General features: G+C 36.4%; 1 protein-coding gene across 23 annotated transcripts in view; it reads left to right on the top strand.

Moving 5' to 3' along the window:
- The window catches only part of PCNX1 (pecanex 1), a 100927-nt gene that overhangs the window by 25091 nt on the left and 48703 nt on the right, over window positions 1-27133 (top strand). For 17 of the 23 annotated variants that reach the window (XR_008466319.1, XR_008466320.1, XR_008466321.1 and 14 more), the window contains 6 exons: window positions 8673-8805; window positions 13466-13650; window positions 21128-21218; window positions 22973-23030; window positions 25180-25397; window positions 26494-26647. Coding sequence is in view for 16 of the 23 variants with exons in the window: in XM_054200726.1 (XP_054056701.1) it covers window positions 8673-8805; window positions 13466-13650; window positions 21128-21218; window positions 22973-23030; window positions 25180-25397; window positions 26494-26647 (839 nt within the window). In the remaining 7 variants the exon portion in view is untranslated. The remainder of the gene's footprint in view (window positions 1-8672; window positions 8806-13465; window positions 13651-21127; window positions 21219-22972; window positions 23031-25179; window positions 25398-26493; window positions 26648-27133) is intronic. The other 6 variants (XM_054200720.1, XM_054200719.1, XM_054200727.1 and 3 more) reach the window with 6 other exon arrangements.

A 27133-nucleotide genomic window follows, 5' to 3' on the forward strand; every position in this document is an offset into this window, starting at 1 on the left:
GTAACTGCTAAAGTGTGTTTTGTAATGGGTGTGGCTTTTAGCAATCTTTTACTAAGGAGGATGCTATACAAACCTGTACATCTTATACTTCAACAGATACAACTCTAGCAGTTTCTTTTATATCTTATGCCAGGAAGCGGTGAATGACTCACTTCTTACAAGATAACCTGTGCATTTGAATAGAAATTGCAGTTCATTAAAATGTAGACAAATGGCACTTGAAAATTCTGTAAATAAATACATGTGGTGGATGTATAGCAAAAAGTGGAAGATGTCTTAAAATAGTTGTTATCCTTGTTTAACTACGCAGCCCCTAAAAGTAGCTAGTGAATTGATGGGTTATGGGTTAGATGAAGTTGTTCAGATGTCTAAAAGTTTGCCTAGATGTCTAGTGGTAATTTGGAAATACCACCTTGATACTCTCCTATGCATGGTTCCTGTCAGATGTGTGCTACTTCTGGATTGCTGTCTGTAAAGATTTAAAGAATCAACATAATGCTGTATATGACACAGTGATATTTTGTAAAACTTGAGCTGGCCTGAAAAGTCAAGTGTTCTCTCCCAGTTCTATATTAACTGTAAAAGATTCACCTTTTAAGTTGCTACTGTCTTTTACAGCTTGCTGTAATTTAAGATTGATTTATTTATTTGTTTTAAGTTCTGGAGTTACATACTCTTTTGTAAATAAAACTGTGTGTAATGTAATGCATTTTCCTTCTGTGCATTGCATAGTGATATTGAAGTAACAGCGCATAGTGTTCTGTTGTGTGGTCTGCAGTACATCTCTACAGGCAGGCAAAATAGGGGTTTGTGAGCTTGCATTAGAATCTTGTGTTTCATATGGCATATGGAAACCTGTTCATTTGTATAGGCTGTGTATTTGTACGTATATGCTTAGTGTATCTGCCTCTAATCATTAGACAGTATCCTCTCCAAAGTTAAAAGTACAATTCATTTCTCTGCTATGCAGCCAATGGTTGTGTCAGCTGCTACCAGTATATTAATTTTTGCCTACTGTGCTTATGTTGCATGTGGTCTACAGTCATTACTTATTCTGCCTGTGTCGTAGAGCTGTTCCATGCTTCTGATGGCTTTAGCTTGATAACATTTTCTGCAGGTGGAATTTAATACAGTTACAGAAGATGGGGCTTCTGATCTGTTTTCTGGGAGTCTATCAGTTCACATTCAGACTGCTAAACCAAACAGTTTTGCATGAGAAATCAAACTCTGAAAGAGTTTAGAAATGGTAGAAATTGAAAAATGTGTAAAGCTATTGTAATCTGGTTGTGTGTTATGTTAGTTATCTCTGTTCATGTGTTCAGCAGGACCCCTCCTGTAACTGGATCAGGTAAAGCAGATTAGCCACTAGAAGGGCCTCTCTTCTACATGATGGTCTTTATTGGAACTGAAAGACTATTCTTTTACTTGATTTTTAGGTGTCTAATAGCAGTGTCATAAAGTACACAGCATTTGGTTCAAGAATGACGTAGAAATTTTAATGTTAACCCTTCCCAATATCTGACTTTGAAAGCATGATGTTTCTCTGTCACAGCTTTTGTGTGTAAAGGTTGAGTTTTACAGAATTACCTCTGATATTTGAATATTCTGTCATCTCAGTAGAGCTGAGATGTTGCCATTAAACACTTGAAGATGTAAACGGCATTAGGAGCAATGTGCAAGGCTGAAATGGAACTCTGCAGTCTTGGAACTTAACAACAAAATAACACTTGGCATGAATCTTGCATCTACTAATTGTTAATCGCTGCCTACCAAGGCAAAATCCAGTTTTAGTACATTGTGGGGACTCTGTCCTGCCGGTTTTGTCCCCTTTCTGGTGCTCATGGTTAATACGGCATCTTTCATTAGATGGCTTATGACCAAAATAAATACCATCTTCCTGATACTTTGTGGTTCCATAAAGGTGGTGATGGGGAGCAAACAAACAAACAAAAACCTCAGGTTTTGTCCAACTCACAGCAGTAGTTGTTGAGAGCCAGGAATGTGTGTAATTGCTTGGCAAAAGCCCTGAATACTACTGGTAAGAGTCCTCCTGTCACTTGGTAGAAACACGTTGCCTTAGTCTGTCATCTACAGAGTAGCAGATATTTTACCTAAGGTTCTGCAGGGCTGCATAAGGGAAAGTCAGGATACCTGATGAAAAATGCATGGCAAAGCATTACAACATATACCAAGGTTAAAAATGAAGCAAAATACATGTGATATCATTTCTTGGTTTTTTTCTTTTTTTCCCTGGGAGTGTTATTTGTAAAATCTGACCCTGGTTAATTTCTCTGAAGCCTCCCAAAGAAATAAATCTTTTCAAATATTTTGCATTGCTATGAGAGTGAGATGTTGTTTAAATGTCTCAGATTGGTAGTGTTTGTGCAACTTCTTCTTGCAATAATTTTTACTTGATTTGGAAAAAATGATTCGATTTTGTTGACAAGTAGCATGTGTTGTTTGTAAATTTGCCAAGTATTCATCTCAAACAGGAGTTGAATAAGAAGTTTTGATAGTTGGTATAAACAAAGCTGCATCTACTAACTTAAAAGCCACTTTTTTTCATGCACTTTTGTAGATGTACCTGGATTTATTGTTATGCATACAGCCAAGAACAGTTCTGAGAGCTCTCTAAGCTGTAATGGAAGTGCTCATATTGCTGCCAAATGTAGCTATGAGATGTAATTCCAGGATATATCAAAGTTGGCTAGTAATTAACATATGGTGTTATAGTTAATAGAAGACCATTCAAAGCAAATGTGACTTCCTGTGTATGATATACTAACACAGAACACCACTTAAGCTGGAAAGGCTGTATGTTCTAAAGATTCAAAGTATCTTTTCCTTAAGGTGAAGAAATCCAAAGTCAGAACTAAGTTTCATGAAGATTCATGTAGGTTATGAACATTAGTCTGCTGCGTGAACATACTACTAGCTACCGATACCCAAATCCCTGGATATAAGGACTATATCGGGAAGGGGATAAGACTACGTCATAGCTTTAGCTCTTTGACCTCAAGTCCATCAACATTATAGTCAAGAAGTCTATGTGTGTAACACTTAATGTTTTAAAAAGTGAAATAATTCATGTGGGAAATACCGTGAAGTAGAATAACTCAGATTTCTAGTTTTATCTTTCGTGTTAGCATAGAAATTAGTCTATCAGGCTGGTCTGTAAAAATGTTTGGTTCCCAAGTCAAAACAGATGGTTTCATTGTCCTGGTTATTCCCTGCTTGACAGTGTTTTGCTTTTCAGATTATTGTAGTGACTGGTTTGATGTAATATTCCTCTGGCCTAGTCTCAAACTTGTTTGTTTGTTGGTTTTTTTTTTTTTCATACATTCAGCCACAACACTGAAGTCTTGGGCTTTGCTTCCCTTGTTTCTCTTTCAGTTTTCTTTTTATGACAAGCTTTCCTTGTGGTGTTTTCCTCTGTCCTATTTTCTAGCAAAAGTTTATATCTTAGAGATGTCCCTCTGTTCATCATTGTTTCTTCTTTGCTGCCCACATCTCTGTTCTTCAGAAAATATCATTAGTGATATTTTTCATTAAATGTCCACAGTAAGTTATAATACTATAAGCCAATATTTTGCTTTTTCATCAGAGATGTCTAAGAAATCAGTGCAATTGTAGGTCTTATGATGGTGCATAATCCATGGTGATTAGTAACTGTATACCGAAGATATGGACTGAACAGACCCCTTTATACTTGGTTATCTTAAAAATATGGTTTTTAAAATTATGTTGGGGCACATGAGAATAAACTATGAATGCCTAAATTGTGAGAAGAGTGGTGGTGTTAACCAATAAACAGGTGTGAGAGGTATGGCTTTTCTGAGGTTTCCAACACAAGATATAGATGGTCTATACAGAAGAGCAAAATTTGAGCTATTTGGTTTGGCAAAGTATGTTCAGTATTAGAAGACAGATTTCATTGCTTATGTGAATGCATAAGCCATAAACTATTCATTTTGTTTCTCACTGAGAATTTGTAGGGTTGGTCATTACAAATGGTTGAAAATAGATCGCAATTTCCCATTTGGTAGGGAGAGAAGTAGCATGTCCAAGCATCGCTCAGGTTCCATGTGCACATTTAACCATGCTTAACCTGACCACTGTTCAAAACCATGTAGACTTAAGTGACGTATTATTATTTTTTTGTCGATCCTGAGAGGAGTGAGGGACATTGTGGTTTCCATTGTATGTGGGTGTTTTGTTTTTTTTCCAGTCAGACTGGAAAGAGAACAAGCAAGATAAGTTTGCAATTCTTACCCTGAGAACTCTGTGGTATACCACATGGATACATTACCTCTGTTTTATCTGTATTTCAGATATCTGAATTTATCTGAATTTATCTGTATTTCAAAATTTATCTGAGGCACTGGGTTTAGTGTTTTTGCCTAGCAAAAACGAAGTGTGACTTTCTAATGCAATAAAACTTGGAAATTCTACTTTTTCATCTCATGCTTCTTCAGTTTCCATCTTCTAAGCTTGGGTTAGAAGCAGTGATATGCACATGCAGGGTGGTGTTGTAAATGTTTTGCCTTCTGTATGTAAATGTGCCTGTTGGGAAAAATATACTTGCATTTTATGTTTCTTAAAGCTAGTCGTGTTGTATAACAATTGTATAGTTGTAGACAAAAATTTGAGTCTTCAGTTCTGTTTAAAACTTTGAGGAACTACAGAGGCTTACATCAAAACCACTTGTTTAGTATAGAAAGAAATTTTGGAAAGGCATGACCTGCAGGCAGGATAGTTCAACCTATGGTCAGGTATTCCCAGCTGTTTGGCGAAGTGATGTGAATTATTTGTTATTCTAGAATTTCCTCTGCAGTAGATTTTAGTCCCTGTATTGGGAAAGTATGGTTCCAAATGTGTGGTGATGAAATGATATCTTCATGACTTTCTAGGTGTGTAACTGCTGATTTGGCTTTTTTGCAATTAGAAGTGTAATGAAAGAAAAAAAAAAGGATGAATTTTAATAAATATGTGTTCATATGCGCATTTGTGTTAACAAATACAAAAGTCAAATTGTTTCCTCTTTGAAATTAGGTGTGTTATAGTTGGGAATAGGTGCAGGAGGGTTAAGTTTGCTACAAAGTTGTCATTAGGTCTCCACCTCTTATTTTATTGATCTCTGGGATGTAGGTTCCTATTCATAACTTTTGCACTTTGAACTTCAAACCTGATGTTTCTGTTCTTGAGAATAGATAATGTTGGTGGCTCAAATTCATATGACAACATGCAGAAGAAATTTACACTTAAATTTCTTGATACTAGTGTAGTGTTTCAACATGAAAGTTTAGAATAAAACAGAAAAATAGGACAGACTTGAGAAATAAATGCTCTGTAAGCTGAAAGGTTTGTCTTCCTTTACTGATTTGTTTAAAGTAAGCAGGAACTGTGAAAGTACAACCTGTGTTTATCTCTCCCTATTACATCTGGATTTTGTACATGAGTGTAGATGTTGGATATTACCTTTCTGGAGTCTAGAGAATGTGGTTGTAAGTAACAGCACTTGGGAAGTATGAGTGATGGTCTAAGGATGAGTTTGGGTTTGGTTTGTTTTTTTTTAAAAAGCTATCCTACTTTTATTTGTTTAGTTTTGGTTTTAAACATCAAAACACTGTCTTGCTTTGTAAATATTTGTAAGCTTACTTATGTTAAAACAAAACTATTTCCTTCATGATTAAACTGCTCTCAGAGCATGACAGATGATAATTTAGGAGCTTTACCTTAGATCCAACTGGTGAACTCGCGAGCAGCTGTACTGCATCTCATTTAAAAACAAGTAGAAACACAAATAATATGTATTAAAAAAAATATACCAGTATGGAAAGCTACTTATGTTAATCTGGTGTGCTCTTTAAAATGAGGTTGGTTTGGGTTTTTTTTTTTCTTTTAAAAAAAACAAACAAACAACAACCAACCAATAACCAAAAACAAAACCAAACTTTGCTCAGTTTGGCTTTCCACACTTCAAACAAACACTAATCCTTTCTGCTTGACTGCTTTTTTTACTTTTTTAGTCATGGTTTCAACATGTAGCTTCTTGAGCTGTTGCATAATGTTAGCAGACTCAGAGCTTGTTGGGCTGAGAAGCTCTGCAGTCTTCTCAAAAGAACTTAGACTTGCTTAGTGATCCTGAATGTCATCGCTCACATTCAGGAAGAGCATATGTAGGAGATGTGTGTTGAACAAAAGTTTCAAGGTAAATCAAAAAACCCTTGGTAGATTAGGTAGAAATGTACACAAAAATCTAGTTTGCTTTCAAAAGGTTAAAGTGAAATAATAAGAAGTTAGCAAATGCCAGAACTATTTGCCCGTGCAATCTTGAATTTAATCCCCAAGTACATATGAATTTTGATCTTGAATATTATTTTTTTTAATCTTCAAACATGTTTATACCTATTTTCCTCCCGGGGCACTGCCTCAGTCAGTGCTTGAGGTAGACTTGCTTTAGTGATAAATTGGAGCTGTGTATGGAGTGTTTCCATAATCTGAGCTTCAGTTATTGCAGAAGGTGATGCTTAGTGAAAAGGAATATGAAAAGAAAAGCAGATGTTGTCAATGTTAAGTATGCTGCCTTGAAACTGCACTTGAATGCTGCTTTTGCTAAGCAGTTGCAAATGGAAATTAAGATGTAATGCTGATGTTTACCATGCTAGTGGTAATGAAGATGTTTACATTTCAGTTAAGACTAGTAAGTGTTCTTTATTTCGTGGTGCTTAACTGTGACCTGATTAGCAGAAATGTGTGGAATTGCTTTTGCATCTGAAGTCAGTGGAAGCTGTGTCGTGAATATATGAGTTTTTATGTGCTGATGTATACACTGGAAAAATTGAGCTTTACAAATTGTCACCCAAAATTAGTGGGCAGTTTTGACCTCTTCTGTGTTAACTTAATCCACCAGAAAAAAAGTCAGGATTCATACTATCTTGTTTAGTGTGTTTTACTTTTCTAGTGTTTCAAGTATTAAAGCTATAAAGAAATCCTTGAAGGAATTAGGCTGTGTATTAAAACAAAACATAAAGCTGTATATTAAGCCACAAGAGAAATGTATTGAACTCTTGCTGAAATACACTGAAAGGGAAGTATCGTCTATTCATGCTTAGAATAACAAAAACGGTTGTGGAGGAGTGAGGAGAAAGTGAGCAATCCCACAGTTTTCCTGACATTATAGGAAAGGACTGAATTAAGGATGTCCTTAACTTTTGATGCTTTGGTAATGAAATGCTTGTAACTTTAATGTTGGTCTTAAAGTAATGTCTTCATGTAGCTTCTTGGCTTTTAAAGCAAATTACAGAGTAAAGTTTCATACACAGTATTCACTTGATAACCTGTGGTTCATGAGTAGAATTAGGCTCATGTTCCATGCAGTCTTTATTGCTTGAGCTGTGGCAGTGATACGCAGCAGTAGCAGGTTGCTATAGGTTGCTATTCCCTGTAGATCAGCATTAGATTCTTTGCTGGTAAGTTTTGAAAGCTTAATGACAGGAATGTTGTAACTTGAAATGTGCATAAGTGATGCCTGTGATCTTTCTGCTATAAAAAAGCATCGCTCCCTTAGTGTGGTGTTTTTTTGTTTTTTTGGTTTTTTTTCCTTTTGGCTTGACACAATCTTTTTTTCTCACTCTAGTAACAGGCTTCTTGGCTACCAAGTTGTGACTCCCCCTGCAAGATTGTGATTCTCCTCTTGCATTGACTTCATGTCAAGTTTTGTTTTTTTCCTCCTCCTTCACTTGCCTGCCAAAACCTATTTTCTCAATGACCCGTTCATTTGAGTGCTCTGTGTTCAAATTGGTTAGTAGCTTCCTTGGTTCAGGAGGAAGACTGACATTGTAGACACAGGAATAAGCAGTCCAAATCCAAAGTTGTTCAGGCTGTGAAGTTTGGGGAGGACAGGTGGATTTTGGGTGGTAATCTGTGGAAAAATCTTAAGACTCCCTTATGTACATACAAACTGTTTTTTACAGTGTTGCTTTATAAGTAGACCACACTTTTTTGTTTTGTTTTTATTTGGGGAGTTGAAATAACAAAGCCACCAATCCTTACAAAGAAATTATTCCCTCACTTAATCTCAACTCCCTGCTCCTCCAAATCATAGTGTAACTAGTCTAAAATGAGCAACACGTATCCCTTGGTGCTTATGAAGAAAAAGAAGAAAGCAACTCTGTTTTGTCCCCTGAGGAGGTGTGATGAGGTTAACCTCAACCCTACCTGTTCGGCAGAAGTTACAAAATTGTGAATAGAATACTACAGTGAAGTCTGTCAGACAACCTTTCTGGTTGTCCTTTAGGCTTCTCCTATTAAATGAGATAAAGGGTGAGATCAGTTTTGTCTCTTCCTGCCTTGTGCAAATGGAAGAGATGCGAGATAGCCAGGTTACAAAAAAAGTTGGATATTTGCATCTGGGGGTAAAAAGAAAAGTAAGCTCTATATTCAAAAACAGACACGCCCCACGCCCCAGCTACCCAAATTTTTACTAATAATTATGTGTTGTGATCCTGTCTTGAGGCAGGTTATTTGAACTGTCACTGAATAAGCTACTTCTGTTGTTGCAAGTCAAGCTCATTAACTTGGGGAGGGTCAGGGGGAAGAAAGGAGTCTTAAGTTACTGTGTACGTAACTAGGATGGGTTCTTATTTGACCTAAAGTCTGTCTTGATGCAGCAGCACAAGCCAGCGAGGAGACTGTCACGTTTCGTCGTGAACGCAGCACATTTAGGCGTCAGGCAGTACGACGCCGGCACAATGCAGGGAGTAACCCTACCCCTCCTACATTGCTCATCGGATCACCCCTCAGGTAGGGTATCTAAATGTTCCACCATATTTAGCATGCATGTAGCAGACCACTTCTCCCTACACCCACCAGTGTTGCCAAAAAAGCACTTTTTACTTCCTTCCCCACCATAACCTCCTTGAGCTGTCACTGCATGTCACTGTGGGCTTGTTGACTTGTGCATGTATATGTGGCACTATTTTCAAAATGATAAGGATAGCCAGTTTCTAACATGTTACAGCTGATTTCAGATTGATAACAAAATGAACTAATGCTAACAAACTTAGACTCACTGTTTTTTATCAGAAACTGTAGAAACTTCTGATTTCAAGCAATGAAAAGAACCCAAGAAAATATTATTCATCGCTCCTCATTTTGGTTTTCATTCCTTTAAGAAAGTAAGCGTTAGGGACTAGTAGTGTAATCACTTTTCACGTCTGTAGATAGTAAGAGATAAGCATGATAACAAAATGGAAGAACATGATAAAGAGCTAAATCATACATGCAAAGGTTCCAAGTCTAAAACACAGGTAAACCATTTTATGAACATCCTGTAGGTCTTTCCAGCAAAAGAATAATAGTGACATGAAGTAATAGTGATGTCTTTGTTGTAGAATGCACAGTATTGCTCAGTATTAAATCTAATTGTGTGACACTTAGCATGCCTTGGCAATACTTAAAATGAACTGCATACATGTATCCAGGAGTCCCCGGCCTTCACTGGTCCATTTGTTAACAATACTGAGCCTAGTGATACATTACATACAGCAACTCTTGTCTGTCAGCTTGAACAGTAGAAACAGCAACCACAATAAGTCTTTAAACTTGATTTTTAAATCTTTCAATCCCGTGGTTGCCTATGGTGTTGGAGAATGTGGGGAGCAGAACATTGCCTGTGGAGGAAGGAACACTCACCCATCCATACCAAAGGAATTCTTCCCATGGTTATATGATAAATATGCAGGAATAATTGTATATGTTGTGTATTCTTAATGATCTTCCTTCATATGCTGAGCTATCTTTTAGTAAAAGGAGCAGTCTGCTTCTGTGTTTAAGGAATACTTGTGTAATGGTTTTAACTGGAAAAAGCTATAGAAACTGAGCAAATAAAAAGAAAATACTTTACAGTAGAGGATGGGGTAGAAATTGTGCCATCTATGTGGCACCACTGAAATAATCAAGGACTAAGTTTCTAAATTTTCCTCAGGCAGGAGGATTGCAAGAATGGTACCTAAAAACTAAGAAAAGAAGGATTGACTTCTGCCACATCAGGGACTGAACCTAGTTAGATGTGTTTTTACTGGCTAGTGCAGTCTGTAGCAGTAATCACATTTCAGATAATTTTGTATTAAGCTTCTGGTTTTGCTGAACATAGCTTGTTCAACTTGAAGTTAGTAATTTACTTCATAGTGAGGGATGCTAAAACTTTGCGTTCTCTTGGATCACTTTTGCTCTACTCTCTATTGCATTCACTTGCTTCTGATATGGTTTTTTTGTGGTGGCTGTTTTTTTTTGTTTTTAAGAGGAAGGTAGCATAGTTTTGTGTTGGTTCATAAGAGGCTGTGCAGACTCATCAGGGCTCCTTAACTGTGCATTAGCCAGAAAACAGTGAGTTTTCTTTCTATTAGACAGGGAGAAACTAGGACAAATAAAGGATTCTGTCATAAACTGAGGCTAATAACTGCCTCATTTTCATATGCCAGTGCAGTCATTAAGGTTCCCATGGCTTAAGCTGGACTTCAGTGAGAGATCATGAGAAAACTGAAGCTGAGGGAAGTAACTTTTTAATTGGACAAGATGTTCAAGGGTGAAAAAGCAGAACAAATATTCTAGTCTTGTATTTCCTCTCTGTACCTTCCAGTTATCTAAATTTGTTCTTTTCTAAGTAAAATCACTGAAACACAACTTTATTCTCTCTGATGTAGTGACACATATTATCAAAAATACTTGTATTATAAACATATGTTCAGTATTGAATACTTATTGAGGTTACTTTGCTCAAAGCATTGCTTGTGATGCTAAATGACGGTCCCTTGGATTGGAGTTAAATTGCCTTAGTCCTGCCAAACACCAAAGTGCTTTCAGATTTGTTTGACATACATCTCACAGTTGGTAGTTCAAATGGAATTTATCTGCAAAATTATATTTATTACTGTTCTGATTTCTAGATGAATGGTCTGAAAAAACATTCTTTTATATGAGCAGCTTAATTTTAGTGAAAATTCTATGTGTTGTTGGAAGAAGAAACTCCCAAGAAAGATTAAAAAAAAAATTGTGTATAACAAAGAAACGTGAAGAAATGACAGATACTTTTAGCCAGCTACCACCAAGATCCTTTCAAAAGATCGCTGCAACTCTACTGGCATTAATTGTATATGCTAGTGGTGACCTGTCTCAGTCTAGTTCCTGATATTGCTAATCCATATGACTTCAGGTGTTAAACATCTAGCAGTATTAGGTTTACTAATCTTTAATTACCCTAATATTAATTCTTTCTTATTGTTGCCAGCAAAACTTTAATCTCCTAATCTTCTAACTCTTGCATAAAATTGGATGTTGTGGGGATGTTCCCTTAGAACTTGTTCAGTTCCATCTGGTTTTATTTTTTTAAATTTCCTATCCATTATTGCAATTATGTTTCACTTCCTCTGTGGAATATTTAATAAAAGAGACAGTGGCATTATGTATGTATGTGCTTGGCAGTGATAGGCACTTAAGTAAAACCTGGTCTAGTAAATTCTGCTGTTTTGATGCTAAATTAGACACAAGAGTAGTTTGCCTGGTAACTTCAAAATAAAACAAAAAGAAATCAAACCCCACAACGAAAGAGCCAACTACCCCTGCTTTTGTCCTGCCTAAATGTCAACAGTGTTTTGGGCACGTCAAACATATTGGCATCCTGTGTAGTTGGTGGTGTATGCATGTGCGTTTGATACGAGAACACAAGTGTCTGAAGCAGAATTTTATTCTGATATTTATTAGGCAGAGAGTAAGTTTATCTCTTGCATACCTGTGCAATCTGTTAATGTTTAGGTTTTGGGGTTTTTTGTGACTGATGTGACTAACTATTGAAAGGGCAACTTTGTATATACCTTTTGATACATAGCTACTATGTAAGGGAAAGCAGTATTGTTCAGCATTGTTTTGGTGTTGCTGATTATACTTAAGGGAGACAATGAGGGCATGTGGCATGTCTGTGAGCTTCCTTAGGGCTTTTGTTGCTATGTAGCTCACTGAGAGCCATGTCTACAGCAACAAAACACTGAAAAAAGTTCAGATTCAAATATGTTAGAATACGATAATGATGAGTTGCAATTTTTATCTTGTGAGCTGTGTGCATGTGTGCTTTATTTTGCATGAGCTTTTCTTAACACCTGTTCTTATATCCATATTTTGTTTTCCAGTGGTGCTCTTAACAAAAGAACTGAAAAGTAGGTGTTCTAGAAAATATTGTTAAAAGCAAGTACATCAGATATAACCACTCAGTTCTTAGTAAGATCTTGCTTGTTCAGTTGCCTCACTTGCTAACTGTAGCATCACACTGTAAACAGTGAAATGTTAAAAGCAACAGTTGATAGAGAATGTTTTTCAAGACTTTAAGATATTTTCCATAGTCTTTAAAATAAAAGTTCTTTTATCTGTCTAAAAAAAGTAATTTGTTAATTTGATCATGTCCCACGGCTAATGACTGTGACATGTAACTTCTTTAAATGCACAAAATGAAGGATAATAAAACCACTAATCTTGCAAAGTAGATGTAATATACAAGTGTAAATGTCACTTATTCTGTCACTTTGCTATGTTTCATATTAAACAAGTTATTAAAAAAAGTTTTAACTATGTTAAATAGTTTTATAAAATAGTTTTGCAGGGAGAAGGTTGTGAAGAGGACAACTAGCATTTTTAAGCATTGTGTACTTCTATGGCTGTAAACTTACAAATTTCTGTGAAGCCCAAGTTGACTTTTAAAACCTGTTTTTTGGTGTAGGTATGTGTCTGGGTATAGAAAAATTTTTTTGTGGTAATAGTACTGAGTAATAAAGCTTTTGCTGTGCTGTCAAAGTAACTTTAAAATAGACTTAAACTTTTGGCAATTAATAACTTGTTCTAAGCATTCTTAATATATTCAAAAATTTCTGAATCCAAAGGTTTCAGAACTTTATCTACAAGGTCTGTGGTAGCATGTGGCTATTAACAAAGCTTAAAGACATTTTGTAATTAGAGTACAGATTAATAGCAAGAAAGGTGATGTTACTGTGACCAAAAAAAACCCCAAACAGCCAACTACAAAGTTGATCAAGTCATACCTCAATGAGCAAAAAGGACCCTAACTGTCACGAGAAGACTGGAATAGTCACTCCTGTACGTAGGTGATACCAGTAATTTGCTTTTGCAGCCACAAGTTAAGATTTATAAGAATATACTTGAGGGTCACTTGGGGAGATGTTAGAAAGCACTACTACTTGCAAGAAGTTAGGACAGGAACTGTGTCTCTAGACTACTGACGTAACTAGTGTCCAAATATTCTCTTATATGGAACTCATGGGTTATCTTAACCCTAATAAGTGGCTTCTTAATGCTATACTTTTTCCGCTTTAAACTAAAAAGTCTTGTTTTGCTTCACTTCTGGCTATTTTTCCTCTTCTTCCTGGTAACGTGTTCCCCAATCCGTGTTTTCTCGTAGCCTTCAAGATGGTCAGCAAGGCCAGCAGCCCTCCTCCCAGGTCAGAGTGCAGTCCCGCCCCCCTTCCCAGGCCGCTGTGCTGGGCGCTAGCGCCTCCTTGCTGGTGAGAAATGGGAGTGTCCACTTAGAAGCATCACATGCCACTGCATCTGCTGTAGGCGGTAGCAGTTTGCACGATGAACTTGGTATGCAGGCCTTATGTAACCTTGGTGACATGGACATTTTAATACGGCAGATGTGTCGGTCATAATGCGGGGGAAATCAGCTAACCTTAGCTTTGTTTCTGAACCTTGTAGGTGCATTTCATAGAAGGCCGTGTTGCTCATAAATTCCTTGCCTTTCACAGCTGCCTTTCCGGGCACTTTCTCTAAACAAGCAGGATGGGAAATGCTGGAAGGATGCAAAGATACAAGTAGCGATGGTGTGAGAGCTTTCGTGACTTAAACAATGTAACACATGTAATGTGTAAGTTTTCTTGCATTGTTACAGGTAGTCCAGCAGGGATTGAGAACAGCTTCGGGGATCTTCTGGTTTCTGAAAAAAATACTTGTTTTGGTCCCTAGGAATTCTTGATCTTACTTTTTTTAGATGAGTCTTGCATAGCTACTGTTTAAAAAAATTAATCCTCATGTAAACGAGAGTGCTTTATTTTTCATGTACACCTTAATTTAGGAGGTTGAGATTGGAAGAAAATCTGGACTCTTTGTTCTATCAAATGCCATCATTTCATGGAGCCTTATAGTGACCCTTAGTTCTTCATGGTCCATTTTATCTAGTATTCTTAACTATTAACTTCTATACAGCTAATAAAATTGCTAGGGAGAAGGAAGTTATGATGGTCATAATAAGTGACTGATCTCCTGTGACACCATAATGCAGGGGCAGATGTGGAAAAATTCCTGGCATGGATCTTTGCAGCTATCTGTACATGGCCTGCATTACTTATGACTTCAGCATTAATATGTAATTCTTCCTCGAATTATTAAAATGGGCATCTTTGGAACTGACAATTACTAGTGACAGTATTTTGAGCAGCTGTCAGCTGTAACAGCTTAAAAGTACAGGTTAGCTCAGAACACTGACAAAACACTTGTTTCAGACCTAGCTGTAAGCCAGTATTGAAAGATAAGTGAATTGTGATCAGATTCCACTGGTGGGGAAGACTTCAAGTGTTACCAGGCCATGATACCCCTTTAAATACGAGTTTAGCTAACAAGTTGCTGTTCTTCTGCACCATCTAGCTGCAGTATAAGGGAAAAACAAATATAAGCAAAACTGAAAACAACCCTGATGTGCTCTGAGGTGTTTTATAAAACTTAACTACAGTTGTGCTAAATACACACAATCTACTTATCTGATAATTTTCATTTTAGAGTCTGTGGCTCTACTAGTTTCTAGATAGAAAAATCGAGACTTATATCTCAATGCTTGTATGTATCTCTGACTTATCATGTGAAACTACAGATTTCGTTATTTAATTTGGACTCTCTTATATCTTGTTTGAGAAAATACCGGAATATAACTCTGAAATTCAGGGATACTGGTTGTATCGATGCAAAGTTAATGGTGAGATTTATTCTTAAAGCTACCATTATTGTATTTGAAGAATTTCGTTCATCGAGGTTTACAATCAAGTTTTATAGAATTCAATATTTAATACACAATCTAGTTAAGTCTGAGTTAAGAACTTAATTTGCTATGTTGCAGTAGGAATCGAAGTCAATCAGTCATTTAGGAAATTCAGCATTGCAGTCAGGCTCTCTAAAATGGCATATTCATTGCATTTGGTGTGTATTGGAGTCTTCAGAAATTCATGTGGCTAAATTCTTCTGAAAGTTTGTGTGTACTGTGCTTTCAGTTATATGGGGTGGCACGTTGCCTTTGGGAGGCACAAAACTTCCAAGATCTGCTCACTTAAAAATCTGATGTATGATAGGGATTTGTTCCTGACGTGAAGCTCTGAGCATCTACCTGTTCAGAAACTTTCCATGTGTGAAAGCAGCCATTATAGGCAAGATCTGTCTTTATTATTTTAGGAAAATCAAATTTTCTAGGTTGTGTAGCAAGCTTTGTGTGACAGGTACTATGTTTTCTTAGAGTAAAATAGTTGGCAAAATGGTGTGAGCTTTCACATGCATGATTCCTTTATCAGGTCTGACAAGAATGGAGATTATCTACCTTTAACTAGTATGTGAGGGGTTTTTGGGGGGGTTGGTTTTTTTGTGTGTGTGTGGTTTTTGTTGTTTTTTGTTTTTTTTTCTTTTTTAATCCTCAGTCAGGGATGAAGTAACACTACTGCTCTGTTTCTCTTAAGTCGAAGGCTGTTGGTTTTCTTCTGTTGTCCCAAGATACCTTACAGTCAACAATGACCCTGTTGCTTTACTTTAGACTGTATATGGTTTGGGGGTGAGGGAGGGTAGTAGTTTGTTTTTTTTCTTTAACTTTTATTCTGATGCTGATCAAAGCACTGCAGGTGATATGACCAGTTCTCTGTCACTGTGGAAATTGCTGTGACTGCCCAGGGCAGAAAAAAATATTGAAAATAGAGGCTGGGGAAAAGTTAAGGGAACAAAACCTGATTTACAGCAACTGGAAATGTAAGTGACAAATGTAGTAGATGGGGTTATATATCTTTGTACAATGCATACAAGAATTTATTTTCTTACTGAAATTCTATTGGCATATTCCAGCTCTTCTGGAAGATAAACAGGGCATGTGTTAAAAGCCCCCACGTTTAGGACTTCTTTTTTTGTGTGCACCAATGCAATACCTGCTTTTACATGCTTTCCATTTATGTGTTGATGTCAAACTGCAGCTCTTAACAAGACACAGAACTTTTATTTTTTTTTTTTGTTTGCTTTAAAGATTTGTGTCTGTTAACTTGATTCTGGTGTCTCATTTTACAAAGGATGAGCCTTATTGTATTATACCTAGCTTACATCCACTCTGGTGACTATACAGTCATCTTTACCTGGGCATTGCCCTGAGAGTAAGGCAAGACATGCTTTGAAGCATTATCTTTTAGTCTTCCAGGCTCAAAGTAGAAAGATTTTTATCAATTATATTGGTGCTTTGTAAGGAGGAAGGGACTTGAAAGGATGGAAAAAGAACTGAATGTGGAGCAATAAACATGAAGTAACTCATAGGAGGGATGTAGGACAGAAAGGAAAGGTGGCAGATCGAATGCCAGGATTTATAGGCAGGATTAATATAATATGAATCCACAAAGCAACAAAACACATTCCATGTCTTAGGTGAATGACAGTCTTCAGAGCACTGTGTGGCAATACTGATGCCTTTTATTCTCACCAATGTCTGATTCTTGAGACATGTAGGGTATGGGTGGGATTTTTCAGTCCTTGCAGCGAAGGCTGTAGGTGTTACAATTTGTGAAGTAGTTAGGAATCCAAGTGCTGAGTTACTAAAACAGATGTCCAGTTTCTGAAACTGTGGCGAAATAACAGCCTCTTGTCCTCAGCTGGATAATGTGTGGGGTTTTGGCTTTTTTTGGAGGAATATTGCTTTTGTGATTAAAGAGAACTGGCCATCTGGAGCTTTACAATACACTTACACTGGTGTGTTGGACTTCTGGTTGTATCACTTATATGCAAGTGATAGTATTTCAGATTTATTGGAGTATTTTAATTTATGAAGGCAGTTGGATGGTCTTGAAGATGAAACTTTTTTCTAAATATAAATAAATACACTGGTCACTTCTTTGATTAAAAACAATTTAGAATAGTTCCTCAATACCTTTTTATAACTAAGTAGACTTAATTCATTTGGGATGAATGGGGGAGTATTTTCAAAGGTACAAGTAGAAAATAAATACTCATTTCCCATTGTTCATATTGAAAATATCCCTGTTGTAGTCTGGGCCATTCTGCATAACAGGCAAGTTACTCTTTTGATAAACTTCATGTAGAAATAAAAAATGAAACACTTTGAAGTGTTCTAACTGAAAACTTGGAAGTTTTTATACTGAAGCTGAAGGTAAAATTTTGACCTTTGGAAGTGAAGCTCCTTGCATGCTACACATTATTCAAATTCTGATGGCATTGTTGGTTTTGACTAGGATTTAAAAAAAATATTGTCATAAGCGGTAGATGAATATATCTTAATGATCTAATGATGACATAGGCTTCAACATGTCAAAAAGTGTTAGCAATTTTCAGAACTAGTTTGAGAGGTTTAAAACAAAGGTTTTCCATTTATTAGATGGAAAACTGAAATGTGCTGAAAGTAACTTGGTTGAGGAAACCGTCAGAGAACCATTTTAGTTGGATCCACAGCCATTTAAGCCTTCCAGGTTTCATCTGTATAAGCTCATCAGCCTGTTGCTTTCATTGATTCCTTTAACTGTGGGAACACCAGTTCGTGCAGTGTCAACTGTTATGTGGTTGTCTCTGGACTTGGTGACGAGATACTTTTGTGTGTTGAAACAAGGAAGCTTGTTTCAAAGGAAGTGTGTTCATCGTTTCCTCTCTTCATGTCAGAACAAAGATGTATTTTGGATTTGTGTGCCTGAGTATCAATGACTTGGTTTTGCTGCTTTTATAACCTGGTCCAAATAGAATATTGTTTGGGTAACTTTAGTTTGCTAAGAACTCATAGCTCCCCCTGGGGGAGGGGGGAAGTTACAAGCATTTCTGTGTAGTGGACAAACATGCTGTTGACTGTATTTCTTGATTTGAAAAATAAACTTTTGAGTCTGCCATTTGTTCACAACTTGATAAAAACTACAGTCCTGGAGGAAAGAAAAAACTTTACACTTTTTTAGGGTGATGCTGTTAAAAATATATCAGAGAATGCTGTGGGAGAGCTAGGAATGGGAGGGAGAGAAAATTACTAGGGTAACTAAAAATGCTGGCTGTATCCATACGTATTGAATCTTGTGTGCACTGGGATCCATCATTAGAGTTTGAGAATGCTGTGAGGAAGCTGCTGTTATCTTGCACAGTTTAAGAAGTATTTAATTGATGGGACTTCGGAGCTTAGCTGTAGAATCTCCAGTCACATGTTAGGGTTTGCATCCTCAACAGCACTGGATAGTCCTGTCATCTTTTCTACTTCAGATGAGATGAGGCTTTTCTGGAGAGCCTTTTGATTTAGGGGAGAAAAAAAAAAAAGGGGGGGGGGTGTGCTTGGCAGGCAATTTTGTTTTATTGAGAACCCATGCTTTTGTTGACAGAGAGTTAACTTTCAATAGGAAGTCTATATAAGGGGGGGGGTAAGTTGCAAGTATGGCAAAACCTGAGTCTGTTTTGTAGTTTGTGTGTAAACAGTTGGAATTAAGTGTTTTGTCCGTTTGCTACCTCTCGGTTTGTTTTATCCTACAGTCATGCAGTAGTTATAGCAGCAGCACAAATGCAGTAAATTTTGACATATCCAAAGATGAGTTGTATGTGAGGGAACTGTAGATATTTTCTAATGTGAGGTGTGTTATGCTAAATTGTTTTCATAGTTTGAGGCCCTTTTCACACATTTGATGTGAGTGTAACAGTTTGGTAAACTTCTTTTGAAACAAATATATCCGATGTATTATCTCATCCCAAGAGAATGGGAAGTTATTTCTTGCAAGTGGTATACTCTAATCTCTGGGACTAGAATTTCATTAACATAAAAATCAGAAAGCTTAACTTCCAGTCTCTCAATTAAATAGTGCAAAGCCAGGAAGAATTTAATCCAGACTCGCTGTCTCTTTTAAGCACTGGTTACATGGAAGATTTTTTTCTGTAATAAGTTATGTATCATTTTGTCCTGACTAGGACCTCAAATGTAATACCTTCATGTTTGCTGTTGAAAATCTTTTTTTTACTGATAGAGTTGAGAAATAGTCCTGTGTAACTGGGGTTACTTATTAGTTGTGGGGAGGAAGACTCCTGATGTCTTGCGCTAGTTTAAACTTTAGTTACAACTGTGTACTACACTGTGCATTAAAAACCAGAGGGTATTTAACTAAAACGCTTCATTAAAATCCTAACTATTGAGGAAAAAACCCTAACAAGTGAACTCTCTACTTGTATTTCCTTATAAATACCTATAGCAGAGGTAATTAAATATTGAGAGAGCTGTTGCGTTACTGAGCTCTGACGCACGCTGTATGTGACTTATGAACTATGTAGCTGACTGTCTTGTCAGAATGGTTAGTCTTAGCATGGCTGCAGTGTGTCTTTTTGGTCTGAAGTGCCCACTCTGAGGGTAAAAGCCTTATGAAGATATTTTCAATATACCAGTATTTTTTCCTTAGTTTCACTGGTTTTAATCATCCAGTTCGATGTTTTTAACCTTCTTGCTTTCAAACACTTCTAAATCAAACTTGATTGTCTGTGGGTCTGATGAGAAATTGGACTTTTAAAATAATAGCGTGGGGTTTTTTTAAGAAAAGATATGTGTCAAAAAAACACTGTATCAGAAGCAGGTTATGTTATGGGGGAAAGATTGGAAGCCCTGATCTCATTAGATATTTCTCCTGGGGCTGCTTGTTATCCTGGATCAACAGAAGAGCAAGCTGCAAGACACGCAGCTGAGAGATGTATTCAGATGCTCCAAAGTGGGATTTCTTTTTTTTTTGTTTTGTAAAAGCAGATCTTAAAATGCTGCATGCTTTGCATCATGGCTTAAGAAAGGTTTTGAGCTAGAGGAGATGGAGAAGTTGGCAGAAAACCTCATATGAGGTCACGATTTCAAAATCAGCTTCCTGCATTCAGAGCTGAAATACATTGAACCTGGCCTTCAGGGGAAATTACAGTGCTTATCTCTCTGATCAGTGTATTGTGGGAGAAGGGCACTGTAAAAACATCATATTGTGAGTGAGGTAATTTATCATTTGAGTTATAATCTCTGACTACTTTTTTGTTAATTATATATTTAGGAATAGCTTGATACTGTTCATTCAAAAAGTCTTCAATAATATCTTTAGGAAATTAAGGTTAATGGAGTTCCAGTAACTCCAAATGGTTTATCTGAGAAGTTATTTTGCAGTCTTCTGTTCTTATACTGAAGTGTTTGCTTCTGGCTTGTAGAATAAATCTCTGCCTGCCATTCATGTTTTAGTTTTTCTAGAGGTATAATTTATGGAGCATCTGGCCACTTCTTTCACTCTTTGTGTTTCTTTTCAATTAGACATGTGCCTCTAAAAATAATTTTATTTAGGACGCTTGAGGAATCACTGCCTTAGCTAAATACCATGGTTCTTAAATGCTGATAGCAAATGATTTACTGATTGTTCTGCTGGGGGTGGGGAAGAACTGAAGAAGCTGGTCATGGCAAGCTTTTCACCTGGTTATTCTCTAAGGTGGGGTGGGGGAAGGCTTACATTGTGCTTCTGTTGTTTTAATGGTGACATCTAAATACAAACTCTTAAAATTTAATTCGGTATTGCAGTTTACTGTATATATGTCATGTAAAATGGTATGCAAGAGGACTGAGTAGCTAATGTCTTGTCTGCACTGATGACACGTTAATGTGTAATCACATTTTGTATTCTGACACTGATATAAATTTAGATGAGAGCATCTGTCGTTTGTTTCGTGGCCAGCCCAGCCTAAACCACGACAGATTCCTAAATTGATCTCAGTAGTAAGTTAATAAATAGAAACTAGTGCCAGTGGGATGAAACATTATGAAATTTTGACCTGCTTTTGACCTTTTCTTTAATAGGTAAGTTCAGTTCTACGCTCTACGAGACGGGGGGCTGCGACATGTCGCTTGTGAACTTTGAGCCAGCTGCAAGAAGAGCATCCAACATCTGGTGTGTGTGAAGGCCAGTCAAGAGTGATGATTCTTGTCTTACTGCAACAAAATCTTTGGTTTTAATTTTAAAAGGTTATTTGGTGCAGACTACAAAAAAATTAATATAAAATATTATCCATATACTTTACTTTTGAAACCTAAATTATTTTTACTAGAAGATGACACTAGCTGAATAAATAATCTCCACTTAAATAAATCTCAGATAATGAAGACTACTATTAGCTTAAGCAGTAAATGTCCAAACGGAGAACTTGACAAATGCATTTTTGATTGGCTTATAGAATGCCTTTCTTAAAGGATTTAACACAGGTTTTGAGAAAGTAGGTGGCTGTTGACCATAATGGCTATTAACTTATTTACAAATGAACTTCCAATTGTGAAGCAAATGTAAACTGATAAATTTGTTTTCAAGTTCATAGATGCCATGAAACAATACATGGAAATGTTAACGTGCCTGAGGCTAAAATTTGACTTACAGTTGAAATAGCCAGCTACATACTGGAAAGTTCATCTGCTGTTGGAAAGATGCCCTTTCTTTCTCTGACAGGACAGAAGGCAGAAGAGAGAGAAAAAAAAAAAAAAAAAAAAACAAGCCCAAAACCTCCCACGGGCCCCATCTTCCCCAATCCACTTCGCTACATAAAACTGCTCTGAAGCTATTGCATCATGCTGAATGCTACAAATTCCCACCATGTATAGGTGGAATAGCTATTGGAATTATGGAATAATGAATATAAAAGCTCCCATCTTCAAATTTTTGTTGTGAAAGTGTGCAAGTGCATCTTGGTAGAGTTGAACTTTGACAAAAAGTTCTGTATTCCTTGCACAAAGCTGCCAATGCCTGCCTCTACTGCTTGCATGTTCCAGATGCAATGGCTTTGCTGGTGGCTGCTGCTAGGAAGTTATATGTGCTAATGGAAGGAACAACCTGGCCAACTGGCCACATCTAAATAATCAGATCTCTGGTTTAGAGAACACTTGAGTTTCAGTGAAGTAAAATTGATAACAAAGAATGTTTTTATCTTAAGGCAAGGATCTGAAGGAAAGCTGCATAAATTTGATACGAGCCTTAGAGCCATGTGATTTACATGGAAAACAAACATCCAAAAGCTTTCCAAAATGGGGGAAAAAAGCAATGGTTGGATATGGACTCTCATACAGTAAGAGAAATTTCTCCTCACCTCTAATGAATGGAAACTGCAGTTATTTTGCTCTTCTTACCAGAGGTTTATTTAAAGTTAAGTTTTTCATAGGCAATGTAAGATTAAGTAACTCAGTGTACTTGTGTTAAGTATGTACTATTTTTGGCAGTTTTGGGACCTTGGTAAAAACAGTATAGAATTAACAAAAACTCTGTATGCAAACACATAGCAGACTCTACAGTCCCTTAGTGATTTGATGCATGTTTACACATCAGTAGCTAACGGATTATGGAACATCTATGGTTTTTTTCAAGTGGAATAATTGCTATATTGTGATAATCCTTGTTAGACAATTTAGGGACTAGGTGTTGAGAAAGTTATACCAAGGATAAAGAGTCTCCTGATGTACTATAGCTACAGAGTTTACCACAGTACACAAGAGTAAGTGGATACTTGTATTTAAAATATGTAATTCAAGGAAAAACTTAAAGAAAGATTTTTAGTTAAAATTTGCAAGGATTCAGAACTTAATTTGGGACACTAGAAAATGAGCGGCCTGTTGAAATAAAATGTAGTTTTATAATCTGAAGTCTTTCCCCTGTTCTTATAGTGACACGGACTCTCACGTATCGAGTTCTACCTCAGTTCGCTTTTATCCACATGATCTAGTAAGTTTTTCTTATTTATTTTTAAAGCATGCAAAAAATCAGAAGACTTTCCAATTTTAAAGCACTGATTAATCATCCTATGTGGTAGTTCTTTGTTCTTAAGAAGGATTTTTGCCTGGGTTTAAATGAAGATAAAGTATTCACTGTTGCAGTGTCTTCATATACACACACAAATTCATCCTTCTGCATAGCACTTGAAAATTTAAATGTAAATGGTTTCCTCTGATCTAAAGCATATTGATTATGTAAATCATGTGGAAATTGGATGTTCTGAGATACCTTGTAAAGGTTTCCAGAGATTGACTGGACAACTTGGACACAGTTTGCCTTCTGTGCATTAATAAGATTAGCAGGCAGCAGCAAGAATAAATTTCGTGTTCTGACCAAGAGAAACTTCAGTAATTTTCCTGAAAGGAATTTAAGTATCTGTCACTGGAGTCTGCTGTACAAAATATTAATTCATGTGCAAGGAGTGACTGGGGAAAAAAGGCAGAGGCTTACGCTGTTTCATACTGCAAATAGCTTTAGCATTCCTTAGTTTTATCATCTCAAACCCTTTACATTGTTTTCAAGTCCAGACATATCTGTACTCTTAATTCTGAAGTCTTATATTGCTGTGTCATGAAGACAGTGCAAATGGTCAGGTTTCTTAAGCTAGGAAACCAAAATATATTGAAGTACCTAAATAACTAGTCAAGAAGGAAAATTAAATATGGATTCAGCATTTGGCAGAGGAGCAAGAGACCTCCATTTGCCTGACCATGCTTTAGATCAAGAATGTGCTCTTCAAACCTGGTGTCTGCTAGAGGATATTTCCTTGCTTTCCACCATCCCCCTCAAAAATGCAGCATTCAAAAAAGACGCTGCATTACCTCTTACGTGCTGTTGGTTTCCTAGTGCGGCCTCATTAGAGGGGACGATTCTGTTTAAGGCAAACTCGTAAAGTCTTAGCCCATGTGCCTATGTGGAAGTTTCCACTGGAATTTATTATTAGTGCTACAAATGTTATGTTATGGTGATTCTTTTTAAAAGTTGTCAAAAAATCACATGTTTTCTGACACAGCTTATCTTAGATAGTATGTTTTCTATTTTTGAAATGCCTTTAGAAAGGGAGTGTTCATGCTTGTTGTTTTTATTAGTATTTTTCTAGGAAGGAAAAGCTGGCTCAGCACAGTTACAGTACACCGATGCTTTAAAGAGTTATGAAAAAAATTTTCAACAACTTGAAATCAAATGTTAAACTTCAAGATAATTGCAAAAAAAAAACCCAACCCAAAACCCATATACTTTTTGACACTTAAAGGTGACATGAGTATTTAAATTTTACCCTTTGCCTTAAGATTGTGAATATTTTTCATTAAATGACATTTTAACAATGATATTGTTTAAGAATAAAGGGCAGTGTGTTAAGATGTTTAATGGGCTGTTAATGAAATCTATAAAGTGGTTAGATGACACATACATACTGTAGTAACTTTTTAACCTTCCGAGTATTCTCCTTAAAGAACACTTACGGTTGTTAGAATTACTGTGATTTCAAGAGAATGCTAGAGTGACAAACTACAAAATATGTGAGAAATGTAGTCAGTCATAAATAGTACTTGACTAGTTAGGGTAGAGCTTTTTTTAGTTTGTCTCTGCGTATATTCTGAATGTAGTGAGTTTGAATTTGACCACTGATGCACACATATGTTGCTTTGTCATGCAAAAGCATCCATTCAGCATGGGTGTGCATGCACATTAGCTGACTATAAGAAATGTGTTGTAATTTATTTATATTCAGAATTGGATTATTCATGTAGTATACGTTATTCCTGTTCACGTATCAGTTTACTTGTCTTCAAATTTGAAGTTTTCAAAGTAAATGGGATAATGTACTTGGAAGACATGTTCGTGCTTCATTTGAAATTAGTCATATGCTAAAACGCCGAACAGTTGTGTTGTAAGCAAACTGTTATTGTTGCTGGTGCTATTCATTTGCTATGATAAGGACAGGAAATGTAAGTGAAGCCCAAGAACTGACAGTGTTTAACATACAACTTCTCAAAAGTGAAACTAAATAATTCTAGCAATTTTTTCCAAAGCCGTTTCCAGTAAAATACACTGATACAATAAAAATGAGCTTTTGTTAATACTGACTTTCTTTTAGCTTTCTCTTCCTCAGATCAGGTTGAACAGGCTGCTAACCATGGATACAGATCTGCTGGAGCAGCAAGATATTGACCTGAGCCCTGACCTTCAGGACCACATGCAACCTCCAGAGGAAGCAGCTCAAAAAGTCAAGCAGTACTATCGCTTTTGGATCCTGCCTAAGCTTTGGATTAGCATCAATTTTGATAGATTAACTCTTCTGGCTTTATTTGATAGGTGAGATCCTTGTGTGTTACTAGACCTCAGAAAGTAAACATTAAAAAATGGTAACTAAACTGTAATACAGATAAAGATATCCTTAGAGAATTGTATTTATTCACTGTACTCTGAAAGACAAAAGAATAATACAAAATGCAGTTTTTCTAAAATAATGAGGGCTACACTCCCTTTTTTTTTCTCCAGCGATGCTAAAAAGGAAAAAAAAAAAACCACAAAGGAAAACAAACCCCTCACTTTGCATGAGTTGGGTGATAACATGTTTGGTCAAAAAGAGAGACTTGTTGCTAATATTTAAAGTAAGAAAATAACCTTTTCCAAAAAACTAATTAAAAGGGTCTAGAACCTGGCATATGCTTACATTATTTCAGCAAGTAGAGAGAATTTACCTGCTATTTCAAAGCATTTTTCCAAAGGGTCATCTAAAACTGTAATCAGTTGTCCCTGCTGCATTTACCCAGTGGAATAAAATGAAGGTGACCCCCTGGTTACCAGCTTTTGTAATATATATAGTATTTAAATTTTGGTAGTGAACTTCCTTGAGATAAACAATACAGTAGTGATTTTCGTCCAGGCAGAAATACTATCAGTTCTGTTCCTAAGCACTACCAATATCATATGGAATTCTCTTTATTCCACTTGGTGTATCTTAGCCAAGTCAGAGTGTTTTTAGTTTCTTCATTACAGAATTATGAATGACAGATTATATACAGATAAGCTATTGTGTATATTTTTTTTCATGGGCTTGTAATCATCCTGTGTGGCCCTTGAATATTGATTTATGTTACAGGCTGTGCTTCTGGTTGAGCATTTGAATTATTTCTGAAATTATCTGCTGAAGTTATCTTCTGCTCGTTAGAGTTCAATTCCATAAGATACTAATTGCTTTCAGCTATCATTGAAAGCTCCTAGGTAGCTCCTAACTTTGCTAAAAGACAGTGTACTAGCATAGTCTATGCGGGTTCAAATCTATTAACTACTTTGCTACCAGAAGCATAACTCTTGGTAACTTCTGACCCTAACTGTTCCTTTGCAGCTTTTTTTAGACATAGTTAGCTTTTAATTCTTTTTTTTTTTTCCTCTCCCTCTAATACAGGAATCGTGAGATCCTTGAAAACGTGTTAGCTGTCATCCTTGCTATTCTAGTTGCATTTCTGGGCTCTGTACTTCTTATAGAGGGCTTTTTCAAGGATATTTGGGTCTTCCAGTTCTGCCTGGTAATAGCCAGTTGTCAGTACTCACTGTTGAAGGTATTTTAATTTCTATCTTCACTTTCTATAAACAATAGAAATAACTTTTGGTTGGGTGTTGCAGGCTAGTTAGAGCTTTAAGGAAAAAACTACATGTTTATCATTTAAATAGAAATGAGTAAACTTCAACTTCATGGAAAGCTTGATAGATGGTCAGACAAGGTCACTTCACTAGAATGGTTCTAGTGAATGTTTGCTAAACAACCTTCTGTTTGTTGTTCTCATGCACTTTGTTTTCCCAAAGAGGAGCACATTCATACTGGCTGAAAACAGCCTACAAACTAAACTTGAAGTGTTACTGTTTTGTTTGGTTTTTGGTTTTTTTTTTTATTGGATACACCTCAATGCATTCATATTAAGCAATTATATCTGAGAATATTTTTAATCAGAATCTTAGTTTTTATTAGAAAGTTGTTAATGGTATTTTAGTAACTTAAGAATGATTGTTTATTTCCTTATGATTAGACTATTAGGGTGGAAATTATA

Source organism: Rissa tridactyla, chromosome 4 (genome assembly GCF_028500815.1).
Source record: "Rissa tridactyla isolate bRisTri1 chromosome 4, bRisTri1.patW.cur.20221130, whole genome shotgun sequence".
Lineage (NCBI taxonomy): Eukaryota > Metazoa > Chordata > Aves > Charadriiformes > Laridae > Rissa > Rissa tridactyla.